At 39.1% G+C, this 16868-nt stretch overlaps 1 protein-coding gene and 3 non-coding genes across 4 annotated transcripts; all 4 read right to left on the bottom strand.

Moving 5' to 3' along the window:
- Nucleotides 1–1836: 1836 nt before the first annotated feature.
- On the bottom strand, nt 1837–16710 carry LOC140241598 (nucleolar protein 56-like). The gene is made up of 10 exons (XM_072321333.1): nt 16606–16710; nt 13058–13259; nt 11912–12082; nt 10870–11068; nt 8374–8561; nt 6984–7135; nt 5874–5974; nt 4783–4931; nt 3469–3590; nt 1837–2738 (listed from the first exon to the last, which is right to left on the bottom strand). The coding sequence occupies exons 1-10, from the start codon at nt 16606–16608 to the stop codon at nt 2265–2267; spliced, it is 1761 nt and encodes a 586-aa protein (XP_072177434.1). The 5' UTR covers nt 16609–16710; the 3' UTR covers nt 1837–2264.
- Nucleotides 5610–5744, bottom strand: LOC140242195 (small nucleolar RNA SNORA57). Its single transcript, XR_011902135.1, has one exon. It is a non-coding gene; the product is annotated as a small nucleolar RNA SNORA57 (small nucleolar RNA).
- On the bottom strand, nt 7817–7955 carry LOC140242193 (small nucleolar RNA SNORA57). The gene has a single exon (XR_011902134.1). It is a non-coding gene; the product is annotated as a small nucleolar RNA SNORA57 (small nucleolar RNA).
- Nucleotides 9078–9216, bottom strand: LOC140242192 (small nucleolar RNA SNORA57). The gene has a single exon (XR_011902133.1). It is a non-coding gene; the product is annotated as a small nucleolar RNA SNORA57 (small nucleolar RNA).
- Nucleotides 16711–16868: the final 158 nt, after the last annotated feature.

Here is a 16868-nt window from a genome sequence, read left to right as displayed (position 1 = left end):
GTTTGGATGTTTGGTGTTGAGTGAATCTATCCATCTTTTTGCCACACTTTGAATTTCACGTCCACAGCAGGGCTGCCAGCCTGTGCTGATCAAAACAACACTGATGCACAATTAAAAAAAAAAAAAAAATGCATTTACTTTGTACTAAGTTTGCTTTATCAAATGTCAGATTAAATTTTTCATTCTAGAAAAAACAAACAAACAAACTTATTTTTGATGAGGAAAAACATACTTAATATCATAAAAACGTAAATGTTGGCAGCTCTGACATCTTAGCTTACTGGCACTTAAGAAATTAAACATTCAACGACCAAGAAAAGGTTCAAACCTCTGCAACATATACTTTGTGAACAGAAATATTGTTACCAAAATGTCCATACATACATATATGAGAGTATAAATATTACAGTGAGGATCAAAAGTGTGCACCCTTCTTGTTGGGGAGGGAAAAAAAAACCGACTGAGATTACAATAAGTGCGTAATCCTGACCATGTGTGGCATCATGTATGGAATACAGATAATGATAAAACAATCTACAACACATTTCACATTGTCTGGAATTCAAATTTCCATACAGCCCATCCAAATTTAGCCCTTCACACAATTCAAGGTACATGTATCAAAAATTTGATACTCCCAGTACTAGCATACAACATACTGGCCTCCATCACTGAAAACCATGCTTACTGAGTGGAAAAGAAAGAAGAAAAAAAGAGAGCCTACAGACATACGAAACTTAATAAAACTGAAGAAAGTTGAGGAAATTGATCTTTTTCACTAATTTTTCAATGAAATTTTTCTTCCACAGTCGGATAAAAAAAATTGCAATTAATATGACAGTTCACAAAATTTGTTACGAAATACGATGGCTGTGATACCATGTATTCATTTAACGAGTAAAGCTGAAAACACAGTCAACCTTGCTAAAGTCGAATCTATATTGACTGAAGAAATAGCTTAGACTTGCAGAAAATTTTGACTTTTGAGAGATTAAAATCAATACAATATAAAGAGAAGAGGATGTGAAAAGACCTTGGACTTGCTTGACGATTATTCAGCTTACAGAATGTCGACTTAAGCAAGGTTGACTGTATCATTATCCCTTCCCCTAGTTGAGATACGCAAGTACATGATACCCATATTCATCTTAGTACACAATAGCATTCACATGTAGCCTTACACATTGAGATCCTTCAGATCAGTTCAGTAAAAATATGAATCACAGTAGTATCTCACGAGATAATTGAGTGTATCCTGCAAGCTAGACAAATTCTCTTCTGACTTACTACTGGCTTGTCTTCCGTTTCAAACTTATATCACATTATACAACACAGGGAAAGTCCAGTAAAACACAAATTGGGCATACAATTATAGCTAACTCAACATTATGGTGGCATTATGGTTTTGTCTATGTATTTCTTGGGGGCTGAGGGAGCAGTCCAGCTTGCTGCATAATCAACATTGGCCTACGATCATGATTTCCTCTCTGTTCTTACAGTAACAATGATTTTTACAAGCAATCACAAAATGTCAAAAAGTACTCTGATTTATGTACAAGCTGAGGAGAAAAAAAAAGAAAAAGAGAATAATACAAGACATGTACACTACAAATCCTTGTCTGTGAAACATGCCTTCGGAAAAATATGCTTACATGGCACAGTCCTGGGCCCATTTCATAGAGCTGTTCTTAAAGTTACGATCAACTTACGAGCGACTGGTGATCAGTTCCTGTGTTGAATTATTGAAATTCTGATAAGTATAGCACATCAGAACTGATCACCAGTCGCTCGTAAGTTGTTTGTAACTTTAAGAACAGCTTTATGAAACAGGGCCCAGCTCTCCTTGTATCATCAGAAGGGGTAACCCTTTGTGTGCTGTGTGTACAAATTGGCACAGAAAACCACACAGCATTGTACACACTGTCAAAAGACCCTGGTACAGTGAGGGTTAAATAGATCAGGTTTCCACTGGGGGATCATCAGTCCGAGTGTGAACACAACTCCATTCCACTTGTCCGTCATTCAAACATTACATACAAATGAAAGATGCATAACTGGACAGCTTCAGAGTTAGATTACCTCCTGCAGACAGTACAGTAATATCACTTTTCTGCAGTAGAATAAAAACAAGTCTCTCTTTACCACAGGAGAGATATTTACAATAGTTCTCCCAGAGAAGTCAGTTGAGATGACTAACACTGGTAAAAACCTTCATGATATCTAAAATGAGGCTCAAGGCGGAAAATATTCTTTAAACTAGGTGGCTACTCCGGAAGACTCTTCTTCTTTTTCTTCTTCTTGATGACTACCTCTGCTGCCTCCTGATTCTCATCATCATTCACCCCCTCCCCGCCCAAACTCTTCTTCTTTTTCTTCTTCTTCTTTGGTGTCTCCTCCGCCACTACCTCTTCTTCCTGCTCTTTCTCTTCATCCTCTGCCTGCTGCTCAACAGCTGCCTGCATCTTCTTTTTCTTTTTCTTCTTTGGTGTCTCTGTCTCCATGGCAACCGTCTCCTCCTCCCCCTGTACGTCCGCATCACCTGTGGGCTCCGCCGAGAGTGACTTCTTCTTCTTCTTCTTCTTCTTTGGTTCTCCCTCGGCGCTTCCATCGCCTGTTAGCTCTCCCGCGATGTCGGCAGCTTCCTCTTGAGGTGGTTCCTCCATCTCGGATGCCTTCCTCTTTTTCTTCTTCTCCTTCTTCTTTTTCTTGCGCAGTTGCTCTGCCTCCACCTCTTTGGCCTGCATCAGATGGTGAAGAAGAAAGGAGTGTTCAGAAATAGGTTAACAAAACTGTCCTGGTGTGCAAATGAGTAACAGCAATGCAAATTCATCAAAGTTGCAATATCGAAAGTCAGAGTTACAGTTACTAGATTTGGTTAGAGCCTGAGACAGATGTTTCTGTCATTCTAACCCTGACTTGCATCTCTGAGCAGATTGATGAAAGACTGCAAGAATGGCAATGCCATGGATGTGTGGCAATTCTGCATCGCAAGCATATTCATACAGTCCCCATTACAAGTATTTTGCATTTCAACACAGTAGTTTTCTTTCATCTGTGTGGCATTGAGGCTGGATCGATAAACACATATTTGCCTTCTACTGTCTGAGATAATTCTCTTTAGGAGAAGTTTGGAGATTTCTCAGATGTCAATAATAGCGAGCTTTAGATCTGCAAGGTGAGCTAAGACGACGCAGCCTCCCGGGTTGGACAATAGAATCAACTGTCTCGTGCATGCGCAGAACATTATCTTTTGCCCGATTAGTGTCGTTGTAGCATTCACATCGTGGATCTAAAGCTCCCTGTTATACAATGGTATTACACCACAGTTCAATTGAAGCACACAAAATTGCATTATCACAGCAAACTTGTGAGATTCATCATTCGATTTAAAAAGTCCAAATCTTCTTGTACTGCACATTGTTTACAACTCAACTCTTTACTACTCTTTGCAACTCTTAGTCATCTCACCTGCTGCAAGGCTTCATGCATGACATCTACGTTCTTACGGGGCGCCGTTCCTGTCTCATAGAAGGAGAGTCTCTCTTCAACCTGATCTTTCAGCTTCTCACCAAACACCGAGTTAGGGATTTCTGGAACAAGGTCACCGGCATTACCAATGATTAGTCTTGTATAGGTATCACCTACATCACTACTATCCCTTAATATTGTCTGCAGAAAAGACCTACTAGAGTAATTATCCCTGTTTGCAATAGGAGCAATTTCATTCATTGATAAAACAGCTAAAGAGCATAAAGTATGCTTAGTCCCACTTTAGAACAGAAGCAGGAGTTACGTGTAAAGTTAATGGGAAGAAAGCGTACTCTCACACCTGATTAGACCTTTTCATCAATTAATGAAACGGCCCCTGCTACAAATAGACATCCTGTCGCAAACAGGGACTCTATACATATTTGATCAGTTTTTTTGTGTGTTTTTTTTTTGTGCTCTTGCCTGGAATTTTACAAAGAAGAATGAAATAATTTATTGCGCAGTCAAGGCTGATGGAGTACAGGCCATAATTCCTCAATACCTTATCACCTGCTAATTTAGCATGATAGACAACAAGTTTACTTTATAATGATGCTTTTGGCTGTATATGACACTTTAGAGATAACTCTTCATATACGTATTCAAAAATAATAACAATGGATAATGTGTGGATGCCACTGGTGGGTACGATGGGTAAAAACAAATCTCCAGTATTGGGGTCTCCAGTATTGGGGTCCCAGGTGCTGTGGGGGCTAAACTTTGTCAACCATGCGTTAGATGAATCCATTGAAAAGGGGGTAAGTATGACAACTTCTTTTGTACTGCAGGTTGACTTCTGCACAATTAGAATCACATCTAATACACACAGCTCTATCTCCCAAGTTCAGTGTGATCACAAGAGATAACAAATCCTTCAAAAAATCATTAAAAATTCCTGGATCACTACCAAAATGTAATAATCTGTTCACTGTGTCATTATCAATTTTCCTGCAAGTTTCATTAAAATCTGTCTACAACTTTTTGAGTTATTTTGCACTCAGACAAACAAACTTACAAACCAATGGCAGCAAAAACATAACTTCCTTGGCAGAGGTAATAAGAGCACATGAATAATTGGGATTGGTACAAGCAATCACAAAAATACACTCTGAATATAGGAATGCTCTCTACACAGACAAGTTACAAGGAAAATTCAGGAGAGGAAATTGATAAATATAAAAACAGATAGCACTCTTGTGTGTCACTACAGCAAATGGTTTGTATCCACAGCTAGGAGGGAATCACTGAACTCACCTGAAAAACAGTCGATTCTCGATGCCATCGAGCACTTGTTGGCGAGGTAACGAGAGATGCGGCCCTTGTTCTTCTGACCCGCCCGACCAATGAACGTGGAGTGGAAGATGAGGCCGTATTTTGGGGTGTTTCCTCTCGTCTTCAGGGCCCTGGAAGATGAGACATTTGCCAAATAAAAACAGTGACAAGAAAGTTGCATGGACTTGGACATGGCTACATTTCCCACAAAGTCATTGCAAACAATTACTTGACATATTCTACAAAGGAATACCCTTTATCAGATTGACTGGTGCTGAAAGCACAGACACAGCTTTAATGATTTCATGAGCAAACATAAACATTGTTAACAGACTTTAATGGCTGTGTACAAAGGGGTCTCTGATTTAGTCATTTCTTTCAATGCAGTCAATATTGTTTACATCATCATGCAATTAGTCTTGTAATCAGCAGAATGAAAATTCTTCTTTACTTCTACTTTTCTTTGTTGTAATAGTACAAGAAGTAGCAGCAGCAGTAGCAGTAGAAGTAGTAGAAATAGTAGTAGTAGAAGGTACTAGTAGCAATAGTAACAGAAAGAGAAAAAGTACTAATAGTGGCAGTAATAGTAACCAAAAAAAAAAAAAAAAAAAAAAAAAAAGAGTAAAAGTACTAGTAGTAGCAGTAATAGTAGCCAAAAGAGAAAAGTGGTTAAAATCTGACCGAAATTTTGCTTTCACCATAGACCTCATTATCAATGCTTCTATTTTTGTTTTGTTTTGTTTTTGTTTTTGTTTTGTTGTTGTTGTTGTTGTTGTTGTTTGTTTGTTTGTTTTTTTGGGGGAGGGAATTATTGTCATGATGCTAGAGGATGGACCCAGAATACAGAATTCTGGCACCGAAGGTTTCATCACTTTGATCTTCCTCCTGGGTTGCATTCATCTCACAAACATGGAGGTAGAGTTTGGAGATGCCAAGAAAGGAGGATTGATTTCGCAACAAACAATGGTTCATGCACATCAAACAGCAAACATGCTTATGAAATAATCTTGAAATTTTGAACACACAGACGCAGATTTTGCAGTGATATGATATCCTGCTAAATTGCTACGCACCTGAAGAGAGCCTTCTCGGCACCGAGGATCTGCACCGTTGATGCGGGGTACTTGGCAAGGTTGGTGAGACTGCCAGCGTGGGAGATGAGGCGGGCACCGACCTGAAAAGGGACGGCAAGAAATGGAAGAGAGATGAGAACCTGCTGCTGCAGAGCTCTTCACGTAATATCATGCCCAACATGTAACAAACTCATCGCTCGAAATCATCTCGCCATACGGCTCTTTGAAGCAAAGTCACAAGCACCAATGAACAAATAGCGGTGGGAAATTGCGGGGATATTTTCTAACCCTTCCTATGCCAGCGACAATGGACGGTGTGTACAACACTGGGGTTTTCTGTGCCAATCGGAACTGAAAGTACATACCAGTAAAGGGTTAAGTGACAGCATCCGTAAAATGATATCCCCTACTCATCCCGTAATATCTCAATATTCAGTTGCTCATGACTGCAATGTATATACAGAAATAAATCCTTGCAACACCAGCACATAAGCAGTCCATTTACTCAACATACAATCTTGAGACCATGGCTTTGAATTTAATGATTGCAATAAACGTAAAAATCATCTGGAAGTTTGATTTGTGCTACTATTCCACTGCTGTTTGCAATATAGCGATATTAAAATATTGCACTGCCCTAATCTAAACTTACACACTTGCTTGTTCAAATGCTGGCACCTCTTCCAAATAGGCAAGTTTTATCAGGCTCTCTGATTGTACTTGTTGAAATTTTCAAGTTTGAAATTGGTATCTGATCAACTCCAATTGAAGTACCAATGTAACAGCAATGGATGTTGAAGCAAAGGTTACTCTCTTCAAACCCAACTCGTATTATCAAGAATTTGGCAGTGGGTCATCAGGAGACTCCAGTGTGAGAAGCTCTCCAGTGCTGCTACACTTGCTGGTGACATTAAGAATTGTGTTTTTGAGCTTGTGATTTTTATCCAACTTTATTGTTTGCTCCGAAAGGTAAGCTGGTACGAGTAACTCTATCAGTAATAACGAGAAGAAATCTTTCTATTGGATCACCGAGAGTTACTTACATGATGGGATACATATTGGTAAAATTTTTCCGAAAGGGACGTTGGGCGAGAAAAAATGCTAGCTTACCTGTTCGCCAATCAGGGCTGAGAGATTCGGTGCCACGGCATGCATCTTGTCGGTGAGGTACGTGTGGAGGCTCTTGCGATAGTCAGAGAGGGCAATGACACGGGTGGCAAATCTCTCAATGTTGATGAGGTCGATGGGAGAAATGTCCATTCCTGGATGGGATACATGCACACAAACAGAGAAATAGACAAACACGATAGTAGCTAGACGATTACAAATTCACTTCATAGACCACAAGATAGGGATTTTGCTCCATCAAGCTCCTCTTTAGCTCCAAAGGGTTTACTGTAGTCTTTACGGCACAATCCTCCGAGGGAAGATCTCATCATTTGCACATGCAAGAATTTCATTGTTGCTGAAATTCAATCATCTGTTGTATTTTAACATGTGGAAGGGCCACAATGAAAAACAGGGATGCCACCTAGAATGAAAAAGAGGGTTTGATACATGAAAGAGCCAGAACTTTGATACTACCAAATGCCTGAATTCAGGCTTTTGCCTGAAAACTGGCATCCCTGGAAAAAGTTTGCTATCAAAATCTGGGCAAGGCTTGTGGAAAAGGACAGTTCAACTCTGGGCATGCATGCAAAAAACATCACAAGGAAAGGTAATGCTGGGAGAAGTCTCTCCACAATGGAGATGTGCTAACTCTGCTGGAGTCATGAAGTTATATTTGCTGATTTCATTTCACACTACATTTGAGATTCATTGAAAAAAAGAAAAAAGAAAAAAAGAAATGTAATGTGTTGAAAGGGGACTTATGAAGGGTACTATGTAGTATTTTTACCTTAGGGATATCTGCTGAAAATAACCCTACAAAAAGACAATAAATATCTTGTCATGACGCTAGAGGATGGACCCAGAATAGAGAAAGAATTCTGGCACCGAAGGTTTCATCACTTTGATCTACCTCCTGGGTTGCATTCATCTCACAAACATGGTGGGAGAGTTTGGAGATGCCAAGAAAGGAGGATCATTTACCGTACACTCCATATCTTTTGCAGGGTTTTTATTATAACAGATTCTGCAAGTCTGGTGCTGATCGTGAATTGAACAATAACAGCTTTCATCCCTACATGAATACAACATGCATGCTTTCATTTCTCTGGTCATTTCTGTACTCCTGACGAGATCGTCAATTCAACCACTCGTGACATTGTCAGAAAGTCCTACTTCACACTGCCAAATATATGGTGTGTATGGTATATGCGCTGAACTGTTGGGGGTGGGGATTATGAAGTGAGGAACACTTCATGACATTCCAAATCAACCTCTCATTATCATCTGCATCTCTCTTTCATCACCAGTGATACCAAGACAGCTCTATGAAGGGTCTCCTGTGCCAATTACGACCCCGCGTATTATGGGATTAAACCGACTGGGTACTAACCCATGGATGACCGAGCAGCGTCCAGAATGGCCTGAGCCTTTGCGCTGTCCATCACAAGCTCCTCCAGCCCCTCCAGGGAGTCTTCACTCAGCTCCTTGCGGTTCTGGATGAAGTGGGCCACCTTGGCATAGAGGGCATTGTCCGGGACGATCTTGACCAGCTCGGGGAAGTGGTAAGAGTACCATTCCCTAGAGACAAGATTGGGGGGGAAAAAAAGACACACATTTCAATTTCCTTCTCTCACTCACACTGGCTAAGTGGCACTATTTCACACACTGGTCGGCAAATTTTCTCTCACATGAAAATTACTGAAATTACTGCTTTTTTCTTTGGCAGAACATGATTTTTGTGCATCTCACATTCTTTCATTAGTTTTAATTGTTTTGGCACAAATATTAGCCCAAAGCCATCATTCAGTTAATTTCTGATTTCTGGGGCAAAAAGAAACCAGAGTGACACCATAAATCGTGAATAAATACAAAGTTAAAGCAACTTGATCGAAACATACCATACTAAATCAAGATACAACTAGTGCATTAAAGAGTGCAATCGAGAAGGAAACCCCACATTCAAAACATCACTCAATATAAATTTCATCAAAGCATCAAACATCTAAACAAAACTCTGAAACTGAAGACATTACTTTTGCTATCACCATCAACGTCATATCATTAGCAATATTCCTTTCTATTTATCTCAGATATGATTGTCATGATGCTAGAGGATGGACCCAGAATAGAGAAAGAATTCTGGCACCGAAGGTTTCATCACTTTGATCTACCTCCTGGGTTGCATTCATCTCACAAACATGGCGGGAGAGTTTGGAGATGCCAAGAAAGGAGGACTGATTCCACAACAAACAATGGCTCGTGCACATCAAACAGCAAACATGGTTCAGAATTAATTTGGCTTGCTTTTCAGTCAACAATGGCTGAACACAGCTGGGAACAACACTGAATGAAAGAGAGACTGTGAGAAATAAACAAGAAATTTCCTTATTTCTTCTACACAGCACTGGACTTTCTCTCTTTCGCAGTGCAATGTTGTTATAACGAAAAAAATTGATCCCCTGAGAAGTTTTCTTTCAGTTTTGGTTTTGTTTAACAACATGTATGTATCTCTCACCCTTTTATGAGTGCAGTCATTTGAAAGGATAAAGTACAGTGGAAACATTTATTAATTTGAGAAATCGTGTGACAGCTGTGACTCCTTATCATGCTTTGAGAAGGGCACCATACACTTACAATTCAGACTACTGTACATAAGCTGTTATTTTCACGAGGGTTTAATTTTTGTGAATTTGCAAATCACTGTCGGACCACAAATTTAACAACACGCAAAAATGTTGCCATATGCTAGGGTAATAGTGCACTTACAATAGCCTTAGTGTCAATTCGCGAAAACGTCTTGAGAAAATGTCTGCGACCTCCTCATTCCCGAAAATATCTGTATGCAAAAATAACAGCTTGTACAGCATGTTGCTATGATGCCTCTTACATGAAACAGCGAAGAAATTAAGTTATATATTTGTGACATGAAATTGACCACTTTGTTGTAGGCATACCCAAAGTGTACAATGAAAGATTTTCATGGAGGTATATAATATTTGTTTACCCACTTGGTTTCTACTTCAGCCTGTTGAGGCAAGTGGCCCTACAGGTAAATTTTAACCCTAAAAATGCCGGGGGGGGGGGGGGGGGTTGAATCAACCCCCCCCCCTCGACATTTTTCGTGACTATTCCGCCGCGCGAAAATTTTTTTGACCGCGCCGTTCGCTGACCTTTTACTTTCAAGTGTCGCGCATCTTTTGACACCATTTCCGCGAAAATCGCGCATACCGTTGCAATGCTACACGACCTTTTATACACGCCTGTCAGACCGAAAATGGCTCAAAAACATGATTTTGTGTATAAAGTCTATGCAAATGGAGTTTTCTCACCTTGTTCATGAAGATATAATTATTTTCACTTTCATTAGCTGAATTCAATTAATTTTAGCATAATTATGCTTGAAAAAGGTTCTGTTATAAATTTTGTGGGAAAAAAATGATAAAACAAAAGGTCAAAAAAAACAAAGAAATACACAAGAAATTCATAAAACAATAAAATACATAAGAAATTAAGTTTCAAACCAGATTTTTTTTTTCAAGTACATTGTTAAGAATGCTACAAAGAATGTTATCACCAAAAATTAGGATTCTAGGAGTTTTACTCTCTGATTTAGAGCAAAATGTATGATTTTTATGCATATATTAGCATAATTAATTAGTATAATGAAAATTTCTTTTTGTAAAGTGTGGTAGATTACGCCACAGGTAATGCATGCGCCAATTTTCATGGTGATCGCGCGATCGACGGCCGAGATCTCGGGGGGGGGGGGGGGGGGGGTTGAGTCAACCCCCCCTCGGCCACAGAACACCCAAAAAAGCCCGGCCTGGATAGGGTGAACTATGATGAAATGCTTTTGCGCTGTTACTGCCAACCCAGGCATACTAACTTTATCCGCATGGAGAATGTGTTAATGTCCTTGTCCAGCTGGTCCAGAAGGCAGATGGACTGAATGATCATGTTGTCTGCCCGATTGACATTGAACTTGACCTTTGCCCTGGAGTAGCTGTGACCTAGACCCAGCTGAGCCTTGGCTTCTGACTGGGCGGTCAGTCCCTTCACGAGTCGATGGAAGTGATACCTCAATCCTGAAATTTAAAAAAAAAATTTAAAAAAAAATCTTACATTAATTTCAGATGAAGGCGGCCATGGTTACATTAAGTTATAAAATCCTTTGTAATATTTCCTGAAATAGTAATTGAATCAAATTTTATCCTCCCATTTAACCTGTGAACAGTCCCCTGTTCAGCATTGCACTGTATTGACCTTATCCATCAGGAGCTTGCAGCTGTGATTCTGTTGGTCTGCTGTTTACTCTTACAATGCACCCTGAGGTTTAATTTTCTTTGATACCCACAAGAGTGCCACATACTGTATAAGTGGTTATTTACGCAGGGTTTAATTTTCGCGAATTTCGCGAATCACAATTGGATCGCGAAGTTAACAACACGCGAAAATGTCGCCATACACTAGAGTAACAATACATGCAAGATAGCGTTGGTGTCAATTCGCGAAATCAACATCTCGCGAAAATGTCTGTCACCTTCTAATTCATGAAAATATCTGTACGCGAAAATAACAGCTTATACAGTATAAGAGACTTTGTGATAGATCTGGGAGTGTTTCATAAAGCTGTTCTTAAAGTTACAAAGGACTTATGAACAACTGGTGATCAGTTCTTGTGCTGAATTATTGAAATTCTGACAAGTATAGCACATCAGAAGTGATCACCATTCGTTCCTAAGTCCTTCGTAACTTTACAAACAGTTTTATGAAACAGGCCCTTGCACTGACAATCTCTAGAATACGGAGAGTGCCTTATTCAGGAAACTTAGAGGATTATGTGAACTGACAATTTCTACAATGAGGAGAGTTCCTTAGTCAGGAAACTTAGAAGGTATATGTTCACTGACAAGTTCTCTACAGCCCACCTCTGGCTATTTCTGAGAAGGTTCCCCCCGTCTGGCATGGGACCCCCAGTTCCTCCTGTATGGCTGCTCCGATCTTTGCATCGTTAACACCCAACGTGATCTTCTTCCTCTTCTTTGAGCTCTCTGGCAGGTTGGTGTCGAGAAACAGCTTGAGGTCCTCCGTCATGACACCTGTTTGAGGCAAGGAAAGCACTGACAGTATTAAATGCCCCAAGGTCGCTGTTGAGGAGTACAGACAGGGTTTCGCAGACTTGACAAGAATACACTGATACGTGTCTGTGACCAGACACAAAGTCCAGTCCAGGTGACATTAGACAAACAATATGCTACCTGAATTCATTGGCTTGTGACTGTAGAGCACAAACTCTGATAAATACTAATGAAGCATACTGTACAGCACATGTGAGGAACATTCCACTGAATTCTCTTTCAGAGAATGAAGCAGTATCATAATTATTTGAATGTTCCTGTATAAATACAAGCAATAAACCCCGTGACACATAAAAAGATGTTTCCGTAGTACCATGTTACCTACATAAATATACCAAACGATCATAGGTCACATACAAATTGACTCTGTGCATGCTCAAACATTACGAATTCCTTGTAGCCGATTCTTTCTGTTTTGATTAGTTTTGTATTTTGAGAAAACATCAATTCATGAAGCTGCCATTCCTCCTCTTCTGCCAGACCCCTCCATTTATCTTCCTCTCTCCAATTACTTCACTGCCCACGTCCGAAATAATTTTATGGTGACCAATCCTTCTCGTCCATTGCCACGGTCCCTTGGAAGAAACTTCCTCTTCATATTCAGAATGCCTCATCTATTCAATCATTTAAAACCCTCCCCAAAATTCATCTTTTCAAACACTTGTAATTTTTTGTGGGGGGAGGGAGAGGTCCACACAGTTAGTTCTTAATCATTGTATCACATATGTATAGTGGAAAAATACATATATGTATTTGTTGGTTTTCATCTTGTTTTGTTACTGTTACTTTAGTTTTGCACTATCCTATGTTTTCATGTTTACCAGTTTTCTCTCATAAATTGCATCAGTGCGCTTAGAAAAGCCTGTAAAAAGTGCCATAAAAATGCAACTATTATCATTATTGAATATTATGGGGAGAGTTCCATGTTTCCCAAACCTTCAGAGATGCTGTTGATGTTGTCCAGAGCATTGACACCAGACTTGAATGGCGAAAAGGCCTGGAGATTGACGAGCGAGGCAAACTTGGCAAAGTCTGTGACAGATTCCTGAACTTGGCTGTGGAGCATGGAGACCTCCTCAAATTCCTTGATGGAAAATAGGCCGTAGCCTGATGCATGCTCAAACAATGACAGCATCGCCTACAGTAGGAGAGCAAAGAAAATGCATAATGGCTTTAGAGAAATACTCTTTTAATTTGTAAATTTATACATGTACATACAAGTGTATATATTGTGCAAAAGCAAACAGTAGCTAATTTAGGTGTCCCTTCATAGGAGAGTTCTAAATTAGGTTAATCAAGCAGTTCGATGCTGCCCACAAAAGTAAGTTCTCGACAATCGTAGCTAAAAACAAACAACAAAGCCAACGAACAAGTGCTAGAGCTCTCTAAATTACATTGTATGTACAATGTATGCATCAAAATGAAGTACTGTAAAACACAATATTTTCGCAGCATGAAATTTTTTGGGAATTGGAGCCGACAGCCTTTTTTGCAGCATGAAATTTTTGCCAGTTGCCTCTAGCATTCAATCCATATAGTGTAGACACAAACTTTCATGTGCATTTTAATTTCGCTAATCTTGGCTCTCACAAAATTTGCAAAATTAAAATGCACGCAAACATTCCTCGTTTTACAGTAAGTGGAGGAAGAAATCATGGCTGGAAACTATGTACAGTAATGCCCTACCAGAAGTAAAAACAAAACAAAACACAAGGCAAGTGCCAAAATGTGTCTCGCCCATTCGCATAGAAGAAATTGTTTTTCTAAAGCCTGGAAGTTCATTGACCCCGCCTGTGACCTTTGACCTTGTGGTGACCATCAACTCCCCAAGGGACATTTACCAGCCAAGTTTGGTCACAAATGGACATATGGATCAAAAGTAATGAGCCATAATTGAAACGCGCCGTAAAAACTTAACATTGGGCCCTAAAAGTTTGTTGACCCAGTTGTGACCTTTGACCTTGTGGTGACCTTCAACTCCCCAAGGGACATCTACCAACCAAGTTTGGTAACAAACAGACATATACATCAAAAGTTATGAGCCATAATCGAAACACGCCATAAAAACTTAAAGGGAACCCAAACCCAAAGAGCAATGTGGCTTGAGTGAAAGCAGCAACATTAGTAGAACACATCAGTGAAAGTTTGAGGAAAATCGGACAATTGATGCAAAAGTTATGAAATTTTAAAGTTTTGGTGTTGGAACCGCTGGATGAGGAGACTACTAGAGATTATGACGTATTTGTGGACAACAACATAAAGAAAATATAAAGGGAATTCCACAAAAATTCATTTTTCATGAAAATGACACATTCCATCAACTTGATACTGACAAATGTTGAGGTTAGCAATTATTCCCCCGTGCACTCTGAAAGCGGTTAGTCAAGTGCTCTTTCATTATGCTAGAAAAGTGAGTTTTTATGGAATTTTCTTTATATTTTCTGTATTGTTGTCCACAAGTTCACTGATAGATGCCGGAAATTTGCAGCTATCGTCCTCAAACGCGAATGATGCATTAGTTGTGCGCTAAGGAAGGGGCCCGCAACTCGTCACCCGCGCTCCCATAGACAAAGCACGTAAAATAGAAGTTGTCGATTTTTTCATCGCGTGAACTATTCGAAATGTTCAAGATAGACATTTTACCGTAAAATACAAAATTTGAGCCTCTTTTACTGATTTTTTTCTTTGTCGTCCACTCGGTAAGAATGTGTATGGCGATTCGTGGGACGAATTGTGATTCTGGTGCAAGGACAAGGTGCGAAAGACATTGATTATTTCATTACGAAAATCGTGTCCAGAATTATAATGCAATTTTACAGAGGTAGGGATTGATTTGTTGTTGTTGTTGTTGTTGTTGTTGTTGTTGTTGTTGTTGTTCAATCACTGTTGAATGTATATTGTGTGCATACATTCAAGATGAATGTTTTGTCATAATGTGAAATGACAGAAATCAAATAAAGATTATTGAAAAACAACAGAAAAGTGTGTGTGTTTATAGATAAGGGTGTGTGTCTGAATGAAATAAGACTGTAAAAATTATTCAAAAATGTGATTATAAGACAAGGGTGAAAGAATATAAAGAAAAAGGATAGGAAGAAGGGAAAAGGAAATTGATCAAAAGATAAACCTGGAAGAAATAAAACAAAAGATTTATAAAAGAGAAAATAGACATAAAATGAAAAAAAAAAAAAGATAAACGGAAGGAAAGAAAGAAGAGAAACTTGCATCATAAATGAGTAGACTAAAAAGGAATTAAAGATTGAAAACAAAAACGAAAAGATAGAATAATAGAATGAGATATAAATCAAAACTGGATCATACAGTGGATGAAAGGAAAGATAAATAGGAAGGAAAATAAAAATATACATCAGATGGAAACATAAGAAAAAGATATTGGAAGGGAAAGAAAGGAAAGGTGCATGTAAGGGAAAGATAATCATAAGGAAACAAAAAACAGAGTGATACGCAAAATAAATGAGATTGAATACTGGAACAGGAAATTGAGAAAAGTTAGATGAGAGGAAACCCACAAAAAAAAAAAAAAAAGATTAATAGGAAGAAAAGGGAAAGTTAGGAGTTAGGAGCACCTTACATTTACAATGAAAGAAAAAGGAAAGAAGAAAAGATATTATTGCAGAGGATGCACAAACGTGTGCTTAACCACGTGGTATAGTACAGCCTCTACAGCAAGACTGAGGAAAAGCGAAAAGCAAATTTAGTTTTCAAAGACACCATAGAAAAAAGCCGCTGTCATCGCACGCTACATGCAGATCAAATGATCGACCCTTCCTGCATGCGCTGAACAAATTTGTACTGTACTGTACCGATTGCTTTGTGCAGTGTGCCAAGCAGCATTTCAACTTAAGCGATCAACTATCAAGATTTTCAGACACTTGCAAGACCAGACTGTGTTAAAATGTACGTGTACAGTTTAACATTGGTTTAACTCCTAACGCTACTTATACAACTTGAATTGTAGACTCAAGTCAGGTGTCTCAGATTGAGATGCAATTATTTTGGGTCAAAGGAAACTTATTTACTGAATGACCATGATATTAACTAGAGGAAGTCTAGTCTACATAAAAGCACTGCTTGTGTCTCTACATCTACATGTACGTCCATGTCCAAGAACATTGTAAACTCCAAGTATTAAAGTAGCTGAAGCCATTGAATAAATTTCACAGCTGTTCACACTTTACAGCACAGCATGGCAGCATCACATTCACAGCATGCAGCGGGGTCCATCATCCATTAGATAACCACCCACCTAAACCTTCTGGAGCATCCTCTACAACAAGTGACAGCCCAACAAGTAGGCCTACCCTGCAAGCACCAGTTAATACGAATGGGACTACATCCAGTCCACAATGTGTGTCGCATGCCGTCAACAATGGCACATGTGACGTCGAAATATATCATTATTCTCTCACAGTGATGGACATCTTCTGAATGAAATACGTAAATTACAAAATAAGTGAACTTACCATGACTTTTCCTTGTAAATTAGATTCCCCTACAGAATTGGTATCGACGAAGATCTGCAATCTTTGGCCTTCATCTCATGGCGAACACATGGTTGTTCGCGTTTTGCGACGTGATGATTGCCAATTTGTTATATTTTCAGTATTTTTTTGTGTATATTTACAGATTTCTGTACTGTGTGAATTTTTCGAGAATTAGAGTATTACTATTTTTTTCATTATACATTCAGATGACGATTGAATTTTTCATGGAATGTACCAAAATT

This window comes from Diadema setosum, chromosome 18 (assembly GCF_964275005.1).
Source record: "Diadema setosum chromosome 18, eeDiaSeto1, whole genome shotgun sequence".
Classification (NCBI taxonomy): domain Eukaryota; kingdom Metazoa; phylum Echinodermata; class Echinoidea; order Diadematoida; family Diadematidae; genus Diadema; species Diadema setosum.
This window is presented reverse-complemented; position numbering and strand designations above follow the sequence as displayed.

What these genes read in the sequence shown, in the direction of transcription:
- LOC140241598 (XM_072321333.1), bottom strand. An exon ending in CATCAACAGCATCTCTGAAG is followed by an intron (nt 12,083 to 13,057) that starts GTTTGGGAAACA and finishes TGCCTCAAACAG; the next exon opens with GTGTCATGACGGAGGACCTC. An exon ending in CTTCTCAGAAATAGCCAGAG is followed by an intron (nt 11,069 to 11,911) that starts GTGGGCTGTAGA and finishes TTTAAATTTCAG; the next exon opens with GATTGAGGTATCACTTCCAT.